At 38.6% G+C, this 22213-nt stretch overlaps 1 protein-coding gene across 1 annotated transcript in view; it reads left to right on the forward strand.

Annotated features, from left to right (window-relative positions):
* Positions 1–1839: 1839 nt before the first annotated feature.
* Positions 1840–22213, forward strand: part of LOC150108079 (dynein axonemal heavy chain 3-like) — a 1881116-nt gene continuing 1860742 nt past the window's right edge. The window contains exons 1-2 of the mRNA XM_090415945.1: positions 1840–1919; positions 19183–19328. Of these exons, the coding sequence (XP_090272071.1) occupies positions 1840–1919; positions 19183–19328 (226 nt within the window). The remainder of the gene's footprint in view (positions 1920–19182; positions 19329–22213) is intronic.

Genomic DNA, 22213 nt, shown 5'->3' on the forward strand with positions numbered 1-22213 from the left:
CTAAATCCAGAGTAATTTATTAAAAAAGGGTGGCACACCATTTGGCAAATCCCATAGGTAGAGATGACCTGCAAATGCTTCTGCCTGGTATCTCCACTTGGGCCTGGCTCCCACTGAAGAGACCTCAATAAAGGTCGAAACTAGTCTGGGTAGTGGCCCTTCCCTTAATGCATAACATTAGACATATCCGCAAGGAGATGTGTTTTGCATTATAGGAGATACTGAGATAGGAGTGTTGATAGCTTGCTCCACCTTTGCAACGAGTTTTCCTGGTGTTGTACCACCTTACCCCAGTCCTGAAGATACTTTCAGGCGCAAACTTTGTTTGCTCACACTTGGATAAAGGATTAAACTAATTTTATTATAAAGACTGATCATATCATTTCAGTTATGTGTTTTTCAATGAAATAATTCATTTTATTAGACACACACATATTCACAACTGGTCATCATCAGTGTATTAGCATAATCACAATGTGAAGCTACAACAAAGAATGTTAATCCAGATACCATGTGGTGGGTGGTATCTCGATGAATATTCTTTGTAAACATTAATCAAAATTAAAATTAAGTAATTTGAAATAAAATTTAATGTAATTAAAGAACGAAATGACACAGCATCATATTAAATTAAATTTAAAAAAAATTAAAAAATAATTAAAATGGGAAGAAGCACTATAGCTTGCCACTTATGTGGATGAGATTCTCAAATCTTGGCAATAGAGAGATAGTCATTCTGATTTAAAACCGGGCGGTGTAGAAGTACTTCAGCACTCTTTCTTTAAATAACAACTCAAACCTAAACCTGCACCAATGTAAAAGGCGAGTATTGGACCATAAGATATCACGGTCAGTGTCCACTCCATGAGCAAGGTCAGATTTTTCTGGTTTATTGTTGTTAATAAAGATTGGTGTTCTTGTAGTAATTTTTCAACAGAACATCCTGTTTCTACCAAGTACAATCAGAAGCACTCAAATTGAACTTGGTAAATATGGGGGGAGGGGAGAGAGAGATTGGGGGCTGTTTATCTTTCATGGATAAGAGGAGATTTTGTTGATAGAGAAAAAAGTAGGAATTAAATTATAATTTCATGATCTAGGCAATCATTTGAGGTGAAACCATTCCTACAGAATGGTTTCACCTCAAAGGAAGTAGGAAACTTTCTGTAAGAAATGTTAAAGGAGGTAGAGGAGATGAGAGATCTGGGGCTGGTTGGCAACAAGGACCTGCAATTCAGGGGCCACATTGCCCAAGTTGTGAAGATATCACATTCATAAAGGTAATAATGTGCAAAATCCTGACATGCTGAAATAAAGAGGTTATGATTAGGGATCCCAGATACATTGGAAAAAATGCGGGACACTTATGACTGAGGTTTTAACACCTTTTTCTGGAACGAAATATTGAACTATCAATGGCACTATGGTTTGAAGCGTCAATGAGGATAGATATATAATTTGCTTTCTCCATTTCCAGTTTGAATTGCTTGATTGCAAATGGAGCCAAAACATATAGAATTAACACTTGTGTTTTTGTTTTCCCACACTTAAATTTTCTATCATATAACTTACGTATTATTTTAGATGTACAATCCATTGATCGAAAACTCTGGTTGTGAAAATACGTGTGATATGCAAAAATTGCTTCTTCTGCAGCAAGATTCCATCCCCTGCCCCATCTCTTTCTTGGTAAAGAAATCACTGGCTTTTGCACTTCTACTAGCTCGAAATGCAGATTTATGTCTTTTCGTAGCAATGTGTTGGGTACAGTAATAATAATGGGTAATTGAATTTTTGAACTTAGAACAATTGTCTTAGGCAGTATGTGGTGGAAGGAACATGAAGATTAAGAGTTTTGGACTTGGTCATAGCATCAGGGGATCTGTTGGTAATAGAAATGCCACACGTGCTCCCATTTGGTGAGAATGACCATGTACTCATGACATGTAGGATGAATAGGCATGAAGAAGTATCAAGGCAGAAAGAATTTATCTGCAATAAGGCAGGCAAATATAATAGTTTTCGAAGGAAAACATGATAACAGCAGTGGCAGATTGTATACCTTAAGTGCAAAATAAAGCAATTTAGAGTTAAATTGATCTCTATGGAGAGGATTGAGAACAATCACATGAGAAACATAAGGCTCAGGCAAGAAAGGTGAGAAAAATTGGAACATGAGAGAAGATTATCACTGCAATGTAAAGAGAATCTGAAGGAGTTTTTTCTTTCACTATGCAGTCAGTAGAAGGGAAAATGATTTGGGATGGAGACAGCATTTGAGTAACTAAGACTGATGATGTGGTTGAGCTACTTAATGATCACTTTATTCGGGTGTATCATCCTGGTATAGCAGGATTTATTCCTAGAGGAATAATGAGAGTTGAAGGATTAAGGATTACAAGCAAATGAAGAGGATGTATTCTGATTACTGAGCACACTTTAGATGTCAGTAATGTAATGGGACTTGATGGAATTTTGTATTATGTTTTAAGAAAGTGTGCTGGAACTGAGCATGCCATTAACCTCATGGTTTAATGACATCTTACACCTGGTCAAGTTCCTGAGAATTAAGAGTTTTGAACTTGCCATTGCATTCCATAAGGGTGTGGTGGAATGGAGGTATCAAAATATAGACCTGTTTGTATTTCTTCTGTGGCTATTAAGGTTTTGAAAACTGTGGTAAGAACTTGTATACAGAATTGGGCAGAGGAGGGCAATGTTATTTATGCAGGTCAGCACATATTTCTTAATGGGTACTCTTTTTTTCCTAATAAAACAAACAAACAAACAAGCCTTATACACTCAAGCTCTTTAAGCTCATCCAAAGCAGACTTTTACAAACATCCATGTCCACAGAGGAATTTGAGCCCACTATATGTTGCTTGGAGAATGGGTATGATAACCACTCAACCAACCAGGCTGGCTTTAGTAATCTGGTTACCTTTTACAATAGAGTAACAAGATCAGTGGATGAGAGTGAGGCATATGCTGTCTTTTGTTGCATTTTGCAAAAGCATTTGATATGGTGCCACTTGAAAAGTTGTTATTTAAGTTGCAACATATGGAATTGGATATCAGGTTAGCGAATAGAAATTTAGAGGATATTGCAAAGAATGTGAAGAAAATCCAGGTAATTACTGCAGTATTGAGAAGGTCATTGGCCAGTAGAGATAAAAGGGTGATAGTTCCATTGCATAAAACTTTGATCATACTCTGGATTACTGTGCCCAGATCTGGTCTTCAGGATTTGAAATGGGGGGGGGGGAATAAAGTAATCTTAGAGAGGATGTAGCGGACAAGAGAAAGGCATCATTCCTGGAAGTTTCAACAGGAAGTAGTAAGTGAGAGTTTAAGAAGCAAGATTTTGCATAAAATGCATTGCCTTTGAGGATGGTGAAAGTGTGAACAGCAAATGGCTTTAAGGAGAGATACAGGAAGCGGTTTTGTCTCAGATGAACCTCCCATGATGAGTCTTATTATAAATACATGGAGATCTGGTATAATAATAATCATAATAATTACCATTTTAAAGCTGTATCCTTTTAAATATGTGTAAGGGTTTTATATGTTATTTGTTCTTTACATTATATGCCTGAAAACATAAGTTATGTTGCATGTTGGAAGAAATGGAGTCAAAGTAAATAAGAACTTTGCTTTTGGAATCCAAGCATGGTTTTTGATCACTTCATCTACAATAAGCAAAGTGATAATATAATTATTATTTATTATATTTATTATTTTTTGTATTATTATTATTTATTGCACCATCCATGGAGTTGTCAGACTCATTGTGAGATGTTCATTCAACTGAGAACATATTTATCATACCATATTTAAAATCGTTAACACTACTTGCATTAACAACACACTCTGGTAATGTGTAAATTCTCCATGTAAAAAATCTATTCCTCACACCCACACTCTTACATAACTTCCATGGATGGCCTCTGGGAGATACTGAGGGGCAAACTTTGTTTGCTCACACTTGTATAAAGGATTAAACTAAATTTATTATAGTCTAACCAATTGAAAAATAAACTTTCAAACTCTTCGACTTGGCCAAATGCTGGGCCAGTTTATATGTGGGACTATCTATGCTATCGACTATGGGGCACAGGGGGATATTAGGTTTGTGGATTTTTGGTAATCCATAAATACGGGGTGGCTTAACATGAATTGGTTTTATTTTTCTGATGATTTCTTTGGGCCATGACGTCACCTTTTTCAGTAATTTTTGGACTTTTTTTTTCCTTTGAGACATAGTGGAGTCTCGATGTAGTTTGATGCATGGAACCGTCACATAGGAGATCTTGCATTTTTCTGTTATAATCTTCTTGATTCATGATAACTGTTGCATTTTCTTTATCGGCTTTTGTAATAATAATATTTTTATTCTTATATAACTTTTTTAAGGCAATTATTTGATTACGTGGCATATTGCTTTTTGGAGGTTTAGCCTTGTTTAGAATACTTGCTATATCTAGACGCATGTTTTTGGCCATTGCTGGCGGAAGATCATGGATGCCCCATTCTACTTTCGCTTTCATCATAATTTCTAACTACTGAAAAATTTAATGAAAAATTTGACTCAAAAATGAAAAATTACTGAAAAAAAAAGTGATATCATGACCCAAAGAAATCATTAAGAAAATAAAACCAATTCATGTTAAACCACCCTGTATTTATGGATTACCAAAAATGCACAAAAACTAATATACCGCTACGCCCCATAGTCGATAGCATAGATAGTCCCACATATAAACTGGTCCAGCATTTAGCCAAGTCACTTGCTCCCCTTACTGGCAACTCCTCTACTTTTGTAAAAAATTCAGTCCATTTCAAAACACTAGTTACAAATCTTATCCTAAAAAATTCAGACATAATGGTTAGTTTTGATGTCACCTCTTTATTTACCAAAGTACCACTTAGAGACACTCTTGATTTAATCAAGTCTAAATTTCCCACTGATATTTTTGAATTATTTAAATTTACTATGAATGCAGGTTACTTTACATGGGGAGGAAAAATCTACAAACAGATTAATGGTGCTGCTCTGGGTCCCCCCCCACCACCATCAGCAAATTTTTACATGGAACACTTTGAAAACAAAGTACTTACCACAGCTACATACAAGCCACTAGTGTAGTTATGCTATGTAGATGATTTGTTTGCCATCTGGCCTCGTGGACAAGACACTTTGGATGAGTTTGTCATCTACCTAAACAGCCAACATCCCAAAATCCACTTCACATTAGAAAAAGAATTGAATAACTGTTTACCATTTCTTGACATATTAGTCACCCGCCTTTCAGATGGATCACTATCTTTTTCCATTTACAGAAAGCCTACACACACACACACACACACACACACACACACACACACACACACACACACACACACACACACACACACACACACACACACACACACACACACAGGAAGATACCTACATAAACAATCGCATCATCATCCAGTCAGTAAGGCATTTTAAAAACACTTACACACACAGAGCTAGAGCCATTTGTTCTAACTGTACAGCTCTGACCACAGAACTCAAATATCTGTGCCATACATTCTTGGCCAACAGCTATAATCCCTACAAAATAGATAAAATACTACATAGTCCCATTACTCTGCCTTCCCCTAATACATAAGAACACCACATGACCATGTCAGAGCTACATCAGAAAAGATAGCCAAAGTATTGATGAAACATGGCCTTCGCACCACTCTCAAACCTCATGTCAAACTAGCAACTCTGATCTACTCGCCTAAGGATAAACTTCACCCTTTAGCACACCCAGGAGTGTATGAAGTTCCCTGTGACTGTGACTTGGCCTATTTATGGGCAAACAGGAAGATCAGTTAATATCTGTCTGGAAGAACATGAAAAATACATTCGCTACTATTACTATGGCAAGTCAGGACTGGTAGACCATGCTTTGGACATTCCTTCACACAGGATTAGATGGAAGAAAATGAATGTGCTATTTAGGAGTCGTTACAGATCTGAAAGATTATTATTTGAGTCAGCAATGGCATTGAAGAATTCTCCTAACCTTAAGAAATATGGTTGCATTAATTGGCCAAAAATTTGGGAGACTGTTATCCTAAGAGAAACTCCCGCATAGCTGTTTTTTTTCCCATTAGAGGGTGCCAAAAATAGGTCTTTAGATATTTTGTCCATATAATTGTGTTGTGTTCTAATGATGCTGATTTGAAATTCAGCAAATTATAAGCAGTTAATAAAACATCTCTTTGATAAAATTGTTTGATGTTGTTAATACCATTAAAAAATAAGTCATGAATAACCAACCATCAACACCTAAGCTTATCTGTTAGATACACTAACTTAAATGTTTCTATCATATCACTTCTTCTCTTCTTATCCACCAACTCTGCAATGCACATTTTTTTCAACCTCTCTTCATAGCCAGCAGTCCAAAGTCCTAATATTGTTTTAATCACTAGCATCTGTACCCTCTCCAATGTTTCCATATATGTCATGCTGAAAATCAGGTGACCAGATTTGAGCACAATAGTGTGAACTGACCAGTGCTTTATGCATTGGCACAAGCACTTCCTTATCCCTACATGTTACAGTACTTCTTATCAGAGCAGCAGCACTAGGATGTGCAGCCTTTGCAACACTAGCAATATGCCCTCTAAACTTCAGTCTGCTGTCAACCATTACTCCCAAATCTCATCCATTCCTGCAATATGACACCATTGATATAGTACACAGCCTTATATTTCTGCACTCCAAAATGCAACACCTTGAACTTATTGATATTAAAACTACAACTCCACTCCTTTGTCCAAGTAAAGAATGTATTCACATATTCCTGAAGGGAATTAACATCAGCAGTGCTACTTATAATTCTTCCCAACTTGGGATCATCAGCAAACAGCTGAAGATCCCCATTCAGTCCACCTGATATATCATTTACAAACAAGTTAAGCAGCACGTCCAAGAACAGAACCCTGGGGCACGACACTAGTTACACTCCTCTTTTGAGACACTGCTCCATCATATAAAATCTGCTGATATTATTCAGAGAGGAAATTTCTGTTCCATCTAAGTAATATATTATCTGTTCCCATCCTCTGCAGCTTGTAAACCAACTATCATGTGCTAATCTATCAAATGCTTTTGCAATGTTCAAGAATATCACCGTATATGTTCTCGCTTATCTAGTACTCCCACTATCCTATCATAAAATGTAAGTAAATTGCTAAAACAGGACCTACTCTTTATAAATCCATGCTGACCATCATAAAGAATATTATGTCCATCATCTCAATCCTGTATTCTATTCCTAACCAATCTCTCTAACACCTTGACAACAACTGCAGTACAGACTGGTCTATAATTGGAAACTTCTATCCTAGAACCATGCTTGTGGAGTAGTACTATTTTGTCTTCTTTTAAATTCCTAAGAACTGTAACCCACTGCAAGACTTTCATTAAATAACCAGGTCAAATGCATAGCAAACTGTGGCGCACCTTCCTTAAGAATATGTGGTTATATGTCATCCATTCCGTGTTATTAACATTTAACCCAACCAACACCCAATAAACCTCTGATTCTTTCACTTCCAATTCTCCTAATACTTGCCTCCCTTCTATATATTGCATAGCATCATTTATACCAGTATGATATATGCTGATAAAGTGCTCATTCAATAATTCCACTGTATCCTGTGCAACTGTTATTCTGCTGCCATGACTATCCACCACTCTCAACCTGACATAATTATTCTTTCTCTTTCTTACCATATAGCAGAAAAATTCCCTTGAGTTAACCTTAGCCTGACCAGCCAATCTCCTCTTACACTGCACCTTTTCTTTCTTTACCATGCTCGTCACCTTTCTAGCCTGCACTTTATACTCTTCATGGATCCAGTCACCACCAACTGTCTTGTACCTACCCCATAGCAGTTTATTTTCCAACACAGCTTGCTTGATTTCACTGTTCATCCATTTTACTCCTACTCTATTTACTCTCTTAACCCTTGGTATTCAATTATACGTTGCTTTCGTCAGATACTGCCTCGTGAGTTTTCATGCATTGTTAACATCTTTTCTGCTCAGCTCATCTGTCCAGTGAATTGATGCTAACTGACTTCAGATCTTCCTATAATCACCCGCTTCATACTTCCACATATATCCATTTTTAGCAGCAACCTTTTATTGTTTCATCATTTTCCAAACAAGTACCTTTTGGTCACTCTCACCAACTGGCTGCAGTGTCAACACTTCGTAAACAGCTGCATCTTGTGAAGTTAATACCGACTCCTATCTTTATATCCATTCCTCTCTTTATACTTAAACATTTTACAATCGATATTCTCTGCAATCCCTGGCATATAACAGCATCTTATCAGGTATACTAGCCTATTTATTTCAACTTCACAACATAGAGATTCAAAATCTGTGCATGCCTTATCAACTTCCACACTTTGTGGACACAATTCCTCTGCAATCATTAACAGCACTTCTCTCCTCTTTTCACATTTCTATCCTGCCAGAAAATTATATATCCTTCTATTTCTATTACCAACATCACGTCCTCCTCAGACAGCCAAGTTTCACTTATTCCAATTATCTTTGGTCATACTGTCTCGATCAGTGCAACAAACTCAGCTCTCTTGTTTCAAATACATTTCTGATGAAACATAACAATCCCTGCGTCTTCGAGGTCATTCTATACCAGCACCAATATTCTGCATGCTAGCTGCCATACTACACCTCTCTCTCTCTCTTTGGTCTCACCATTCCTGTTTCCCCTATCCTGACTGATTTTCATTCCTACTTGTCTCATTCTCAAATTTAGTGCATTCCATCACCTTGCTGCTGCACCACATTTTCAACCTCATATTCATCTTTCTCCTGTTGCACAATCTGCTTCACAAGTAGACTTTGAGACTCTGTGCCTTCTCAGAAAACAATAGCCTTTCTTAACTTAGCTTACTTAACTTAGCTAACGCAATCCATCAACTTTAAACTATTCCAACTTTCCTTCAAATTCACTCCACAAATCTGCAAATTTAACCCCCTTTGTCTCACATAACTCATCCATCTTACTGTTCATCTCTGCTCTCCTTTTCAATTCACTTCTGTAAGATCTGGACAATACACCTACGACATTTACAACAACTGCATTGTTCTTTACCTGCCACAATAACTCCTCTAGTCTGTATCAACATTCTTTTTTTCCCCAAATAAATCATTTGTGCCCATGACCTCCACTAATATTCATGCCCAGTCTTTTCTTTTCTGCAACACATCAGTTATTTGCTTCATTGTTCTACTACAAAAGCATGTTTTGTGTACTTTATTAGTCATCACACATCTAATGATCGAGTCCCCATACAATGATACACATCTATCCTTTGACTCTTTCTTCATAATACTCACTTTCTCATTCTCATTAGCCAGTCTCTTCTTCAAATATTTATTATCCTCTTCCAGATGTTTCATTTCACTTTTCATTTTCACTAACTCTTGCCTAAGCTCTTCTACCACAGTCCTGACACTTGCTCCCATTTCTAATCACTTTAATCTATTAAGACACTTTTCACATGCACTAATGCAGTACACAAATCTCACATTTTTTGATGCATACATATAGCAATGTATTATCAATATTATTAGTATTAATATTCATATATTAATATATGATAATATTCATTTACTAATATAGCGCCTCCATAGTGCAATTGGAAGAACGACGGTATGTTGCGCCCTTCAGTTGGAAAAGGCCTAAGCTCGAGTGTCATCATGATGGGAGGAATCTTTATATGGACTTTTTCAGTCGAAGGCGAGTTAGCCAATCTCATACGGAGGTAGCAGGGTTTTTTTTTCTCCTGGAAACTCAGGTTTTTCATCCTGCATACAGACAAATCGGCCTTCAGAACACACGCCATTTACAGACAAAAAATACTAGCTGTGGTGGTGGTGGGCAGTAGATGGCGCTGATGTAGATGATTGGTAGTAGAGGTTCGGTGTTGTCGTGGAGACGGAGAGTTGTACAATAGGTGCCCTTCTGCGATGAGTCTTCGGACTCCTTCGAGGTGTCACTAATAATAATAATAATAATAATAATAATATTGTTATTATATATAAATTATTAAAATAAAGAGCTAAAATTAATTATTATTATTATTATTATTATTGTTCCGGGAAACTCCAAGGAGTCGACAGACTCATCGAGGGAGGCCCTAACGTCATGTCTGGAACAACTATTCAGCATTCACACAGTATCTATCATATCTTGCCTTGAACTCATTCACGGTCGTAGCACCCACAACAGACTCTGGAAGCTTATTCCACTCATTCACCATTCTCCAAGTAAAAAACCTAGCTCTAACATCCTTGTCAACCACGCTCTTACCCAGCTTCCATGCATGGCCCCTAGTCCTCCCACCACCAGTCATATTTTCAAAAATATCTTCTGGATCAATCTTATAAAAACCCTTCAGTAATTTGAATGTCTCAATCATATCACCTCTCCTTTGCCTATCGTCCAATTTCTGCAACCCACAAATCTTCAACCTATTCTCATAAGGTTCATTCCACAGACCTGCTATCATCTTGGTCACTCGTCTCTGGACCCTCTCCACTTCCTCCCCATCACGAAGAAACCCTGGTGCCCATAACTGGGCACAGAAATCCAGATGGGGTCTTATCAAGACTCGATACAGAGGAACAACAACTTGTTTGTCTCTGCATGTTAAAGTATTTTTCATAAGCCAAGTGATTTGGTGAGTTGTTTTAGTCACTTTTGCAATGTGCCCCCCTAAACTTCAACTCCCTATCCACCAGCACTCCCAAATCCCTGGCCTCATCAATCTCCTGGAGTACGGTTCCACCAATGCGATATACTGCTGCTGTTCTTTTCACCCCAAAATGCATAACCTTACACTTTGCCACATTAAACTGACATCCATTTTTCCTAGCCCAGTCCTCCAAACTATCCAAATCATCCTGTAAAATTTTGACATCCTGTGCACTCACAATTGCTCTACCCAATTTTGCATCATCAGCAAACAAGTGAACACTTCCTCTCAAATCCTTTCCAATATCATTGATGAACAAATCGAAAAGCAGTAGTCCAAGAACAGAGCCCTGCGGCACTCACTAGTCACAAGCCGTCTTTTTGACTCCACTCCTGCATAAACCACTCTCTGGTATCTCTCCTTCAACCACCCTCCTATCCATCTTACCAACCCTATATCTATCCCCATCTGCTCCAGTTTACTGATTAGGGTTCCATGTGGTATCCTGTCAAAGGCCTTGGCAAAGTCCAGTAGTATCACTGTAAACCCATTACCCCTATCCAATTTAGCCATCACTGTGTTATAAAACGTGAGCAAGTTACTGAGGCATGATCTACCCTTCACAAAACCATGTTGTCCCCCATACAATATCCCATTTTCATCTATCCAATCCTGCATTCTTTTCTTGACTAATTTCTCTAAGACCTTGACAATGATTCCTGATATGCTAATCGTCGGTAATTTACAACAGCAGTCTTGGAACCACCTTTATGCAGTGGAACTATTCTTCCCTCCTTCCACCCGCTCGGGACTAACCCAGTCCCGAGACTCAAATTAAACAAAATGGTCAAGGGTACTGACAATTCTTTAGCTGCTTCTCGTACTACACGAGCTGGTATACCATCCAATCCCACAGATGTATTGACATTGTGGTTATTCAATACACTACTCACCTCCACTTCATTCACCACAATTCCCGTATAATCTACTGGTTTATTCGTTTCTGCAATGTCACCACCTGGAAGATATATTCTTGCAAAGTGCTCGCTCAGTAATTCAACTATATCAACTGATTCAGTTACCTCCCTACCATTGGCATTCTTTAAAATCATTCTGCCATGTACATTTTTCCTTTTACTTGCTACATATCTAAAAAACTGTTTAGGATTCTCTTTAGCCTGCATGGCCAATGTTCTTTCGTAATCCTTTTTTGCTTTTCTTACCACACTCGTCACCCTTCTGGCCTGCGCTTTATACCGTTCATGTGCCTGCCAGTCACCTTTCTCCTTAAATTCCCTCCATAGTTGTTTCTTTTTTTGCAACTCAAGCTTAATGGTGTTATTCATCCATTTAACCCCTACTTGATTTATTATTCGGACTCTAGGTATACAGTCAGCCATTGCTTTGTGCAAGCACTTCTTAACTACCTCCCATGCACTATCGACTTCTAGTCCTTGCAGTTGTACATGCCATGGCACTGAGCCAATCAAACTCCTAAGCTTGTCATACTTTCCAGCCCGATAATTTCACATGTACCCTGTCTTAATTGAAAATTCTACACCTTTAGCCACCTCCCAAGTCAAGACCCTATGATCACTCTCACCGATTGGTGGCAATGTGGTCATATTTGTTACAGCCAAATCCTCAGATGTAATTACTAGGTCAAGCACTCTCTGACCCCTAGTATTTTCCATTACATGCTGTCGCAGATAGTTATCCCTTAATAACTGCATAAAATCCAATTCCTTCCTCCCATGTGTCCTCTCCTCACTCCAATCAATGCGATCATAGTTGAAATCTCCCATAATAATCACCCTCCTTCCACTCATTTCTTCTATTTGCTTGTGCATACTATCACCACCATCTTTTCCATCACCTGATCTATAGCAGTACCCAATTGTATATTCAGTTCTGCTAGCCACAATCTCACACCAAATGGCCTCAAATGTGCTCTTTTCTCTATCCTGCAGTTCAACTTCTACTCTCCTTGGCTGTAGCTCATCAGCTATCATCAACAATACTCCTCCCCCTATTTTATTCTCTGTCATTCCTGAACACACTATACCCATCACATTCAATCCCACTAGCTATATCATCTACAGTTAGCCATGTTTCACTAATACCAATAACCTGTGCTCTGGAAGTGCCAACCATGGCCAAAAACTCTTCCTTCTTGTTCGTAATACTCCTAGTATTAGTGTACATGAATTTAAGACCCCCCATTAGCCCCAACCCTACCTTGATGCCTTATGTTAACTATCCCACTCTGGTTTGTTGTCCTTATTTGCTCTAGCATATTATATTCATTCTTACATTCAACTGCCTCCCTAAGGACTGTATATCTACTCCCCCCCCCCTAACAAATCTAGTTTCCCTGAATTTGCACATCCGCTACATTCAGCAACACTTTCTCAAGTCTTCTTACACCATAACCATTCAAATGCAAGCCATCCATCTTATATAGATCCTTTCACCCATCAAACTCACTCCACACGTCCACAAATTCCACACCACTCGTCATACATAACCCACGCATAAAGTCATTCGCAATTATTGCCCTCCTTTTAAACATTTCACTGTCATACTGTGGCAAAAGACTAATCTTTCTAACTCTCTCACTCTTTTCTTTTGCTACCTCAAACAATTCATTCAGGTCTTCTATCATTTCCATTTTATCTCCTTTCAAATCATTCGTACCTGCCACAACAATCATTTCTTTCACTCTTTCCTTTTGCTCTCTAATAGACTCAGTTACATCCTTTATGGTCGCACCAGGTTGGTACGATTTTGTCAAATCCTCTACTAACACACCTCGTACTAACGAGTCTCCATACAGCATTCTATCCTTCATTTTGTTCATGTTCACATTCATACGCCTATTTTTCCTGTGATACCTTTTATTATTGGTTGGTTCATTCAGTCGACTTTTGTTCATGCACTCTAGCTGCTGTTTTGCCCTTTCTATTGCACCATTCAACAACGCGATCTCACTCAATGCATCTATCTCATCTTTTTTATTCTCTGAGAAACCATTAATACTATCATTCACACTTTCTCCATTCACACTCTCATAATTCTCATGTACAACCTTGCCGTTTCTTTTCATATCGCTATTTACTTCATTCTGAAGTTTGACAAAAATATCACACTCACGATCCGAAATACCCTTCAAGTCCTCATTCTCCCTACATTTTCTACACACATTCAATCCTTTATTATCATCTATCCACACTCTAACCGCACTCCGCAAAGCGTACATTTCACAGCTAGTACACTGACTCATTTCTTTTATACTACCGTTCTTTGATAAAGACGGCGAACCATCATTACTGGTCGCCATTTTCCTTCATACAGGTGCCATAATTATTGCAACGTGTTTTATCAAATAATAAGTTATAATACACCAAAAACACACAAATAGATGCACTAAAATACGCAAGGCAAACAAAACTTCGCAATATTAAGTAATTTTATCAACAATAAATGAAAATAATACTTATCTTATCAGGAGCTTGCACGAACACTACACACTACTACACACTACTCCTTATTGAGGTCTCTTCAGTGGGAGCCAGGCCCAAGTATCCACTTTGCTTATATATAGATAATTATTTCTCAGGACCTGCATAGAGTCACAGGACTCATCATGGAAGGCTCATGTTAGATAACACACAGTCTATCACACTACTCCTTAAACTTGTTTACTGATCATCCTTTCACCAGTATATTAGACAATGTATTCCATGATCCAACAACCCTCCATGCAAAAAAAGTCACTTCTCACTCTCTTCCTCACTACTTTGATTTGTAACCTCTAGACATGGTCCCTTGTCCTTGCTCCTCCCTTTCTGCCATACAAAAGATATCATTTGAGCAATCTTGTAACTGCATCTCAACAAATATGATGTCATGACTTTCTCAATCATATCATCTCTTCATCTTCTGTCCATCAAACCCCGCAGTACAAATGACCTCAGGACTCATAACTAACAATGGAAACAGTAGGAGAGAGGGGTATGGGAGTGCTAGAAGAGGAGAGAATGAAAACAGTAGGACAGATGGAATGAGAGAGAGTTATGGGAGTGCTAGAAGAGGAGAGAATGGAAACAGTAGGAGAGATGGAATGAGAGAGAGAGAGGGGGGAGACAGAATGAGGGAGAGAGAGGTATGGGAGTGCTAGAAGAGGAGAAAATGAAAACAGTAGGAGACAGGGAATGAGAGAGAGAGGTCTGGGAATGAAAGAAGAGGGGAAAATGGAAACAATAGGAGAGAGGGAATGGTAAGAGATATAATGTATGGGAACTCAATGATCTGTGGTGTTCAAGATAGGATACGTGAGGAGTGTTTGCCAGGAGGAACGATAGAAAGTGTGGCTTTGACAGTTAAGAGAGGTGAAAGGGTGGATGAGATGATTGTGATGGTGGGAACAAATGACTTGAGTGGTGGTGTAAATAGGATAGCGAGAGATATGAGATTCTTGCTTGAGGTGGTATGAAAGAAGACACAGAGAGGAAAGATAGTGTATGTGTTGCCTAGGTATGATAATGATGAGCTGAGCAGAAGAGCAATAATATTGAATGACATAATAGCTAGAATGTGTGACAAGAGAGGACTGGAATATGTGGATACTTGCAGTGTGTTTGAGGACAGAGAGGAATTGTATGCGAGAGACCACTTACATTTGAATGAGGAAGGACGTAGGCATCTGGAGAGATTGCTATTCTAAAAGAGTCAGTGTGTCCCAGGGAGGATGGTAGCAGGGGTGGCCTCTTGTGGGAATGGGTACTTGGGAGAAGGGGGGACAAGCTAACACTGAGCCCAGTGGAGTCTAGAGGGGATAATGCTGGATATAGAAACAACGACATTTATATGCTTTATACTAATGCCAGGAGTATCCGGAATAAAGGAGAGGAATTGGTGGTGCAGATAGCATCAGCCTGGCAAAAAATTATTGGTATCACTGAGATGTGGTTGACAGAAGAGGATATAGTGACAGGAATATAAGTCACTGGGTACAGTATTTTTCGGCAGGATAGGAAGGGAAAGCGTGGTGGTGGAGTACTGCTTATGATAAGTGACAACCTATGTCCTCTAAGAGTGGAGACTTTGGAAGGCAGTGGCACTAATAATTTTGAAAGCATATGGTGCGAGGTAGAGGTGGGCAAGACGGGATATTTAGTGGGGTGTTGCTACAGACCCAGGAGCACAGCGAGTGGAGACCAGGAAATGTTTAGACAGTCGAGTTTGGAAAGTGCAAGAAGAATAATTGTTATGGGAGATTTTAACTACAGTAGTATAAACTGGGGAGAGGACGATGCATGTAGCAATAAGGGAATGGAATTTCTAGAATTCTTGAGGGACAAATGTCTTAGGCAACATGTAATAGAAGGAACAAGAGGTTCAAGAGTTTTGAATTTGGTTATAGCATCAGAAGAGTTGATAATAACTGAGATGACATCTCTCCCACCAGTTGGAGAGAGTGACCATATGATTTTTACTTGGAAAATGAATAGAAATGCAGGAGTATCAAAGAGACGGGAACGTATGTGGAATTATAAAGCAGGTGATTATAATAGTCTTAGACATCAACTTGGGGAAGTTTCATGGAGGGAGGAATTGGAAGGCCGGGATATCATTAGTGCTTGGGAAATTGTGAAGGAATATTTGTTAGCAGCAATGGTAAGCTGTATTCCACAAGTGAAGAAGAGGACACAATTTGGAGAAAAGTGGATGACAAACAATATTAAACAGGAATTGCATGCAAAAACGAGGCTATGGAAGAAATATAAGGAGACAGGTGAAGAGAAGATGCATGAAGAGTATAAGACACAGGCCAGAAGAGTGACTAGTATGGTAAGAAAGATGAAACTGCAATATGAGAGGAGATTGGCCCTAAGATCCAAAGAAAATCCTAGGGAATTTTTTAGATATGTGGCCAGTAGGAGGAGAAATGACTTTGGGAGAATGATATTGTGGGATAAAAATTTGAATAGAGTCACTGATGCAGAGGATATAGTGGAATTGTTCAATGACTACTTTATTGGAGTATTTCATCCTGGAGGAGTCAGTTTTAATGCTAGAGAGATTGGGCAGGTTCGAGGTTTAGAAGTACAGGAGGAGAGTGTGTTTCAAATACTGAGTACTCTGGATGTCAGTAAAGCTATGGGACTGGATGGTATTTCACCATGAGTTTTTAGAGAATGTGCTAGGGAACTGACTGTGCCTTTGACTTGGCTTTTCAATAAAAGTCTGACTGTGGGAAAGGTGTGCATGGAATGGAAGGAAGGTAAGATTGCATACCGACCATTGCATAAGGACGGTAGCAGACTGGAAGTGTCTAATTATAGGCCAGTTTGTGTGTCATCAGTAGTTAGCAAGATCTTGAAGAAAGTTGTGAAGGACCGTATACACATTGGGCAGATGAGGGTAATGTTATCTGTGAGAGTCAACATGGATTTGTGAAGGGGTGCTCTTGTTTTAGCAATATGCTAGTCTTTTATGATAAAGTTACAACACCATTAGATGAGGGAAAAGCATATACTGCCATTTTCTTAGACATAGCAAAGGCATTTGACAGGGTGCCACATGATAAGCTGATATTTAAGTTGCAGCACATGGGTCTGAATTTCAGATTGGTCAACTGGATTCAGGATTGGCTGTCCGATAGGTATCAGAGAGTTGTGTATGGTTGGGCAGTTTCAAGGAAGCAGAGGGTTACAAGTGGGGTCCCACAGGGCTCAGTACTAGGACCTATATTGTTTAACCTTTATATCAATGACATTGTAAGTGGATTGCAAGGGGATATTCAGTTGTTTGCAGATGATGCAAAGCTGGGAAGGATTATTAGTAATAGTGCTGATGCGGCAGCCCTGAAAGAGGATTTGAATAAGCTACGTAGATGGGCAAATGAATGGGGATGTCAGTTTAATGCAGCAAAATGTAAGGTCTTGAGATTTGGGAAGCAACGATGGGACACTGCATACTCTGTGGGAGGAGTTATACTGGAGGAAGTAGGGTAGACAAGAGATCTGGGGTTGATGATTGATAGAAACCTGAAATTTAGGGAAATTGCAAAGGCGGTGAAGGTAACACAGAGGATTGCTGCAATAATGAGAAGGACGCTGACCTGCAGAGATAAAGCAGTTATCATTCCTTTGTATAAGACCCTGATCAGACCACACTTTCCTATTGATATCATATGTCACCTAATTGATATCATATGTCACCTAATTGATATCATATATTTGTCATCTGCAGTTTCCTATTTGATATCACCAAAACATTTTACCTTTTTCACTTTCATCTCAGTTACTATAATACTGCAGTAAACTAATTGTTTAATTGTTTATGATATAGTTGTTCCTATATGTTTTCCACTGCTTAACTCTGCTTAGATTGGTTCACTCCTAAATAGTTTTTAGCAGTCAGATGATGCAATGCTTAATGCTTTGGGGGATGGTCATATCTAGATTGCTTAATCATCAGACTTCACCGAAAATCAGCCTGCACCCATATCATGGTGGCCTTATTCCAAGATTTATTATTATTATGTGGGTGTCTCCTTGGAGTCAGAATACTCACCATGGATTGAGTATTCACACAATACCTATCATACCCCTCCTTGAACTCATTAACCGATTAGGCACTCACAGCCACTTCTAGCTCATGCCACATATTTACCACTCTCCAAGCAAAAAATCTAGATCTAAAACTGTTAACCCTTGCCAACCACACTTTTATACAATTTTCAGGAGGTGAATCCTTGTTCTCTTTCTTCTTGCTAGGTAATGAAAAAAAGCCTTCAGTATCAATCCTATAAAATTCCATCAATAACTTACATGCTGTCCATGCGGTTAGCCTAGTGGCTATGCGCTTCACAACCATATGCCTGGGAAAGGAATGGCCTGAGTTCATTCCCGTTGCCATTGTGAGGAGCTTAAGGATCTTTCTCAGACATAGTCAAGTTAGCTGGTCTTGGGCATGGACAGCAGGGTTTTTCCTTCCACAACAGGCAAACCTGCCCTGTGAACACATGCAGCTACAGCCATAAAAAATGGAGGTGACTAACCCTATACATGGAGGCATAGGGCTAGTCACCTTATCCTTGGGATGGGTACAACTTAGACGGGCTTAAGATAGCTGTGTAACAGGCCAGTAGGCTTAACATGTAGAAGGGAGAAGAAGAACAACAACTTACATACTTCTATCATGTCCCCTCTTATTCACCTATCATTTACTTTTTGAAGCTCATAGTCCTTGAGTCTATTCTCATAGGGTTCATTCCATAGACGTGCCACAATCTTGAATGAAATGAAATTGTTCTTCTGTCATAAAGTAAAGTAATAACAAACACTATAACCATGTGAAAATTGTTGCTTATGAATCAACTATTTTCAGGTATCTGAATGAATATGATGCTTTCTTGAAATTGCTGAATGGAGAAACTGCTACTGAGGTTGCTGAATTTTTAACAGAAGATCCAGGACTTGAATTTTATGCAGAAGTGAAGTATAAATTTTGCTATTTTTGTAAAGCATATTTTTGTGAGCATAGAAAATATGCATGTTCTTCATTCACAGAATATATGAAATGACACCTTATATCAAATAGATAAATCACTAGTAATGAAATGCATTTGATGTATACTTTATTTCATATATATGAAATGAAATAGCATAATATACCAAAAATATGTTTAGCACCTTATGTTAAATTATACAAGATAAAATTTTAATTTTCCATTGGCTCATTGATGTATGCTGCTGATTCAGATATTAAATACTTATGAGTCATGGCTAGATACTAAGTTCTGGTTATGTATACTAGTGGTGTAAGTGGTAGGAGTGGGGATGTGACTGTGGATTGATATTATAGGAGCCAGAAAGTATATAATAGACATGTTATCATTTCTCTGTCTGTCTTTATAACTTTATCATTGTGCTATAAAATGAGTAAAAAAAATAAAAAAATCCAACCAATTGTGAGATACAGCCAGTGGCAACATTTTTGAATTCTAAAAATGGTTGCTTGACTGAAATTTATTGACACTAGTTAGTAAGGTGGATGGAGAAAATACTGTGAGTGAGGGAATGGTGAGAAGATGGTGTAGAATATTTAGTGAGGGGAGGATGAATGTGTATGATGAAGACCAAAGTGACTGCCTATCATTAATCACTGCTGATTTGTTTAACCAGATGAATGAGAAAAAAAAAAAAAAAAGACTATTCTCCATTTTGGAGTTTAGTACATTTCTAGCACATTTCTCATTCTTTACTACAGGAAATCATCACAGAAGACTTGTAGTATTGCAAATTGTATGCAAGATGGTTACCAAAAATGCTCAATGATAATCACAAAACAGATCCATGTTGGTAGCACTGAACATTTTTGGAATGGTATCATAATGAAGGTGATGAATTTCTGAATTTCCTGAATTTCTCTGTAATACCAGCAAATAAGCAGCAGTCATTGCAGTGGTGTCATAGTGGATCTCCAAAGGCAAAGAAATTTAAGCAAATGTTTTTTTCCAGGAAGACCATGTGCACTGTTTCGAGATAGATCTGATCTTTTGCTCATTGACTTTCAAGCAACAGCAATAAATGTATATGTTTACTGTGAGACTTAAAAAAAATTATGGTAGTCTATTGAAAACAACAGATGAGGCCTCCTTAACTTTGGAGTTGTTTTAATTCATAATAGCAGCATGTCTCCACACTACTGTTCACACGTGCCAACTTGAACAATGCAGCTGGGAAGTATGCCAGTGCCCTACCCAGTAACTTTACCCAGTGACTTTCATCGTTTTTCTTTCTTTTTTTTTTTTTTAAACACTTGAAACTGTTTTTAGCAGTGCCTTCTTTTTCACAATCCTGCATGGCTGTATTCAGATGTTGAATACAGCCATGCAGGATTGGGTAAATCCCACAGTGGCAGACTATAATGAGTGAATACAAAAGTCTTTACCCCTATATGGAGACTCGTTAGTACGAGGTGTGTTAGTAGAGGACTTGACAAAATCGTACCAACCTGGTGCGACCATAAAGGACGTAACTGCGTCTATTAGAGAGCAAAAGGAAAGGGTGAAAGAAATGATTGTTGTGGCAGGTACGAATGATTTGAAAGGAGATAAAATGGAAATGATAGAAGACCTGAATGAATTGTTTGAGGTAGCAAAAGAAAAGAGTGAGAGAGTTAGAATGATTAGTCTTTTGCCACGGTATGACAGTGAAATGTTTAAAAGGAGGGCTATAATTGCAAATGACTTTATGCGTGGGTTATGTATGACGAGTGGTGTGGAATTTGTGGATGTGTAGAGTGAGTTTGATGGGCGAAAGGATCTATATAAGATGGATGGCTTGCATTTGAATGGTTACGGTGTAAGAAGACTTGAGAAAGTGTTGCTGAATGTAGTGGATGTGCAAATTCAGGGAAACTAGATTTGTTAGGGGGGGTGGGTAGAGATACAGTCCTTATGGAGGCAGTTGAATGTAAGAATGAATATAATATGCCAGAGCAAATAAGGACAACAAATCAGAGTGGGATAGTTAATATAAGGCATCAAGGTAGGGTTGGGGCTAATGGGGGTCTTAAATTCATGTACACTAATACTAGGAGTATTAGGAACAAGAAGGAAGAGTTTTTGGCCATGGTTGGCACTTCCAGACCACAGGTTATAGGTATTAGTGAAACATGGCTGACTGTAGATGATATAACTAGTGGGATTGAATGTGATGGGTATAGTGTGTTCAGGAATGACAGAGAGAATAAAATGGGGGGAGGAGTATTGTTGATGATAGCTGATGAGCTCCAGCCAAGGAGAATAGAAGTTGAATTGCAGGATAGAGAAAAGAGCACATTTGAGGCCATTTGGTGTGAGATTGTGGCTAGCAGAACTAAATATACAATTGGGTGCTGCTATAGACCAGGTGATGGAAAAGATGGTGGTGACAGTATGCACAAGCAAATAGAAGAAATGGGTGGAAGGAGTGTGATTATTATGGGAGATTTCAACTATGGTCGCATTGATTGGAGTGAGGAGAGGACACATGGGAGGAAGGAACTGGATTTTATGCGGTTATTAAGGGATAACTATCTGCGACAGCATGTAATGGAAAATACTAGGGGTCAGAGAGTGCTTGACCTAGTAATTACATCTGAGGATTTGGCTGTAACAAATATGACCACATTGCCACCAATAGGTGAGAGTGATCATAGGGTCTTAACTTGGGAGGTGGCTAAAGGTGTAGAATTTTCAATTAAGACAGGGTACATGTGGAATTATCGGGCTGGAAAGTATGACAAGCTTAGGAGTTTGATTGGTTCAGTGCCATGGCATGTACAACTGCAAGGACTAGAAGTTGATAGTGCATGGGAGGTAGTTAAGAAGTGCTTGCATGAAGCAATGGCTGACTGTATACCTAGAGTCCGA

The sequence above is a fragment of the Typopeltis vanoorti genome, chromosome 3 (assembly GCF_054136105.1).
Source record: "Typopeltis vanoorti isolate ZY-2024b chromosome 3, IOZ_Tvanoo_1.0, whole genome shotgun sequence".
In the NCBI taxonomy this organism is placed as follows: Eukaryota; Metazoa; Arthropoda; class Arachnida; order Uropygi; family Thelyphonidae; genus Typopeltis; species Typopeltis vanoorti.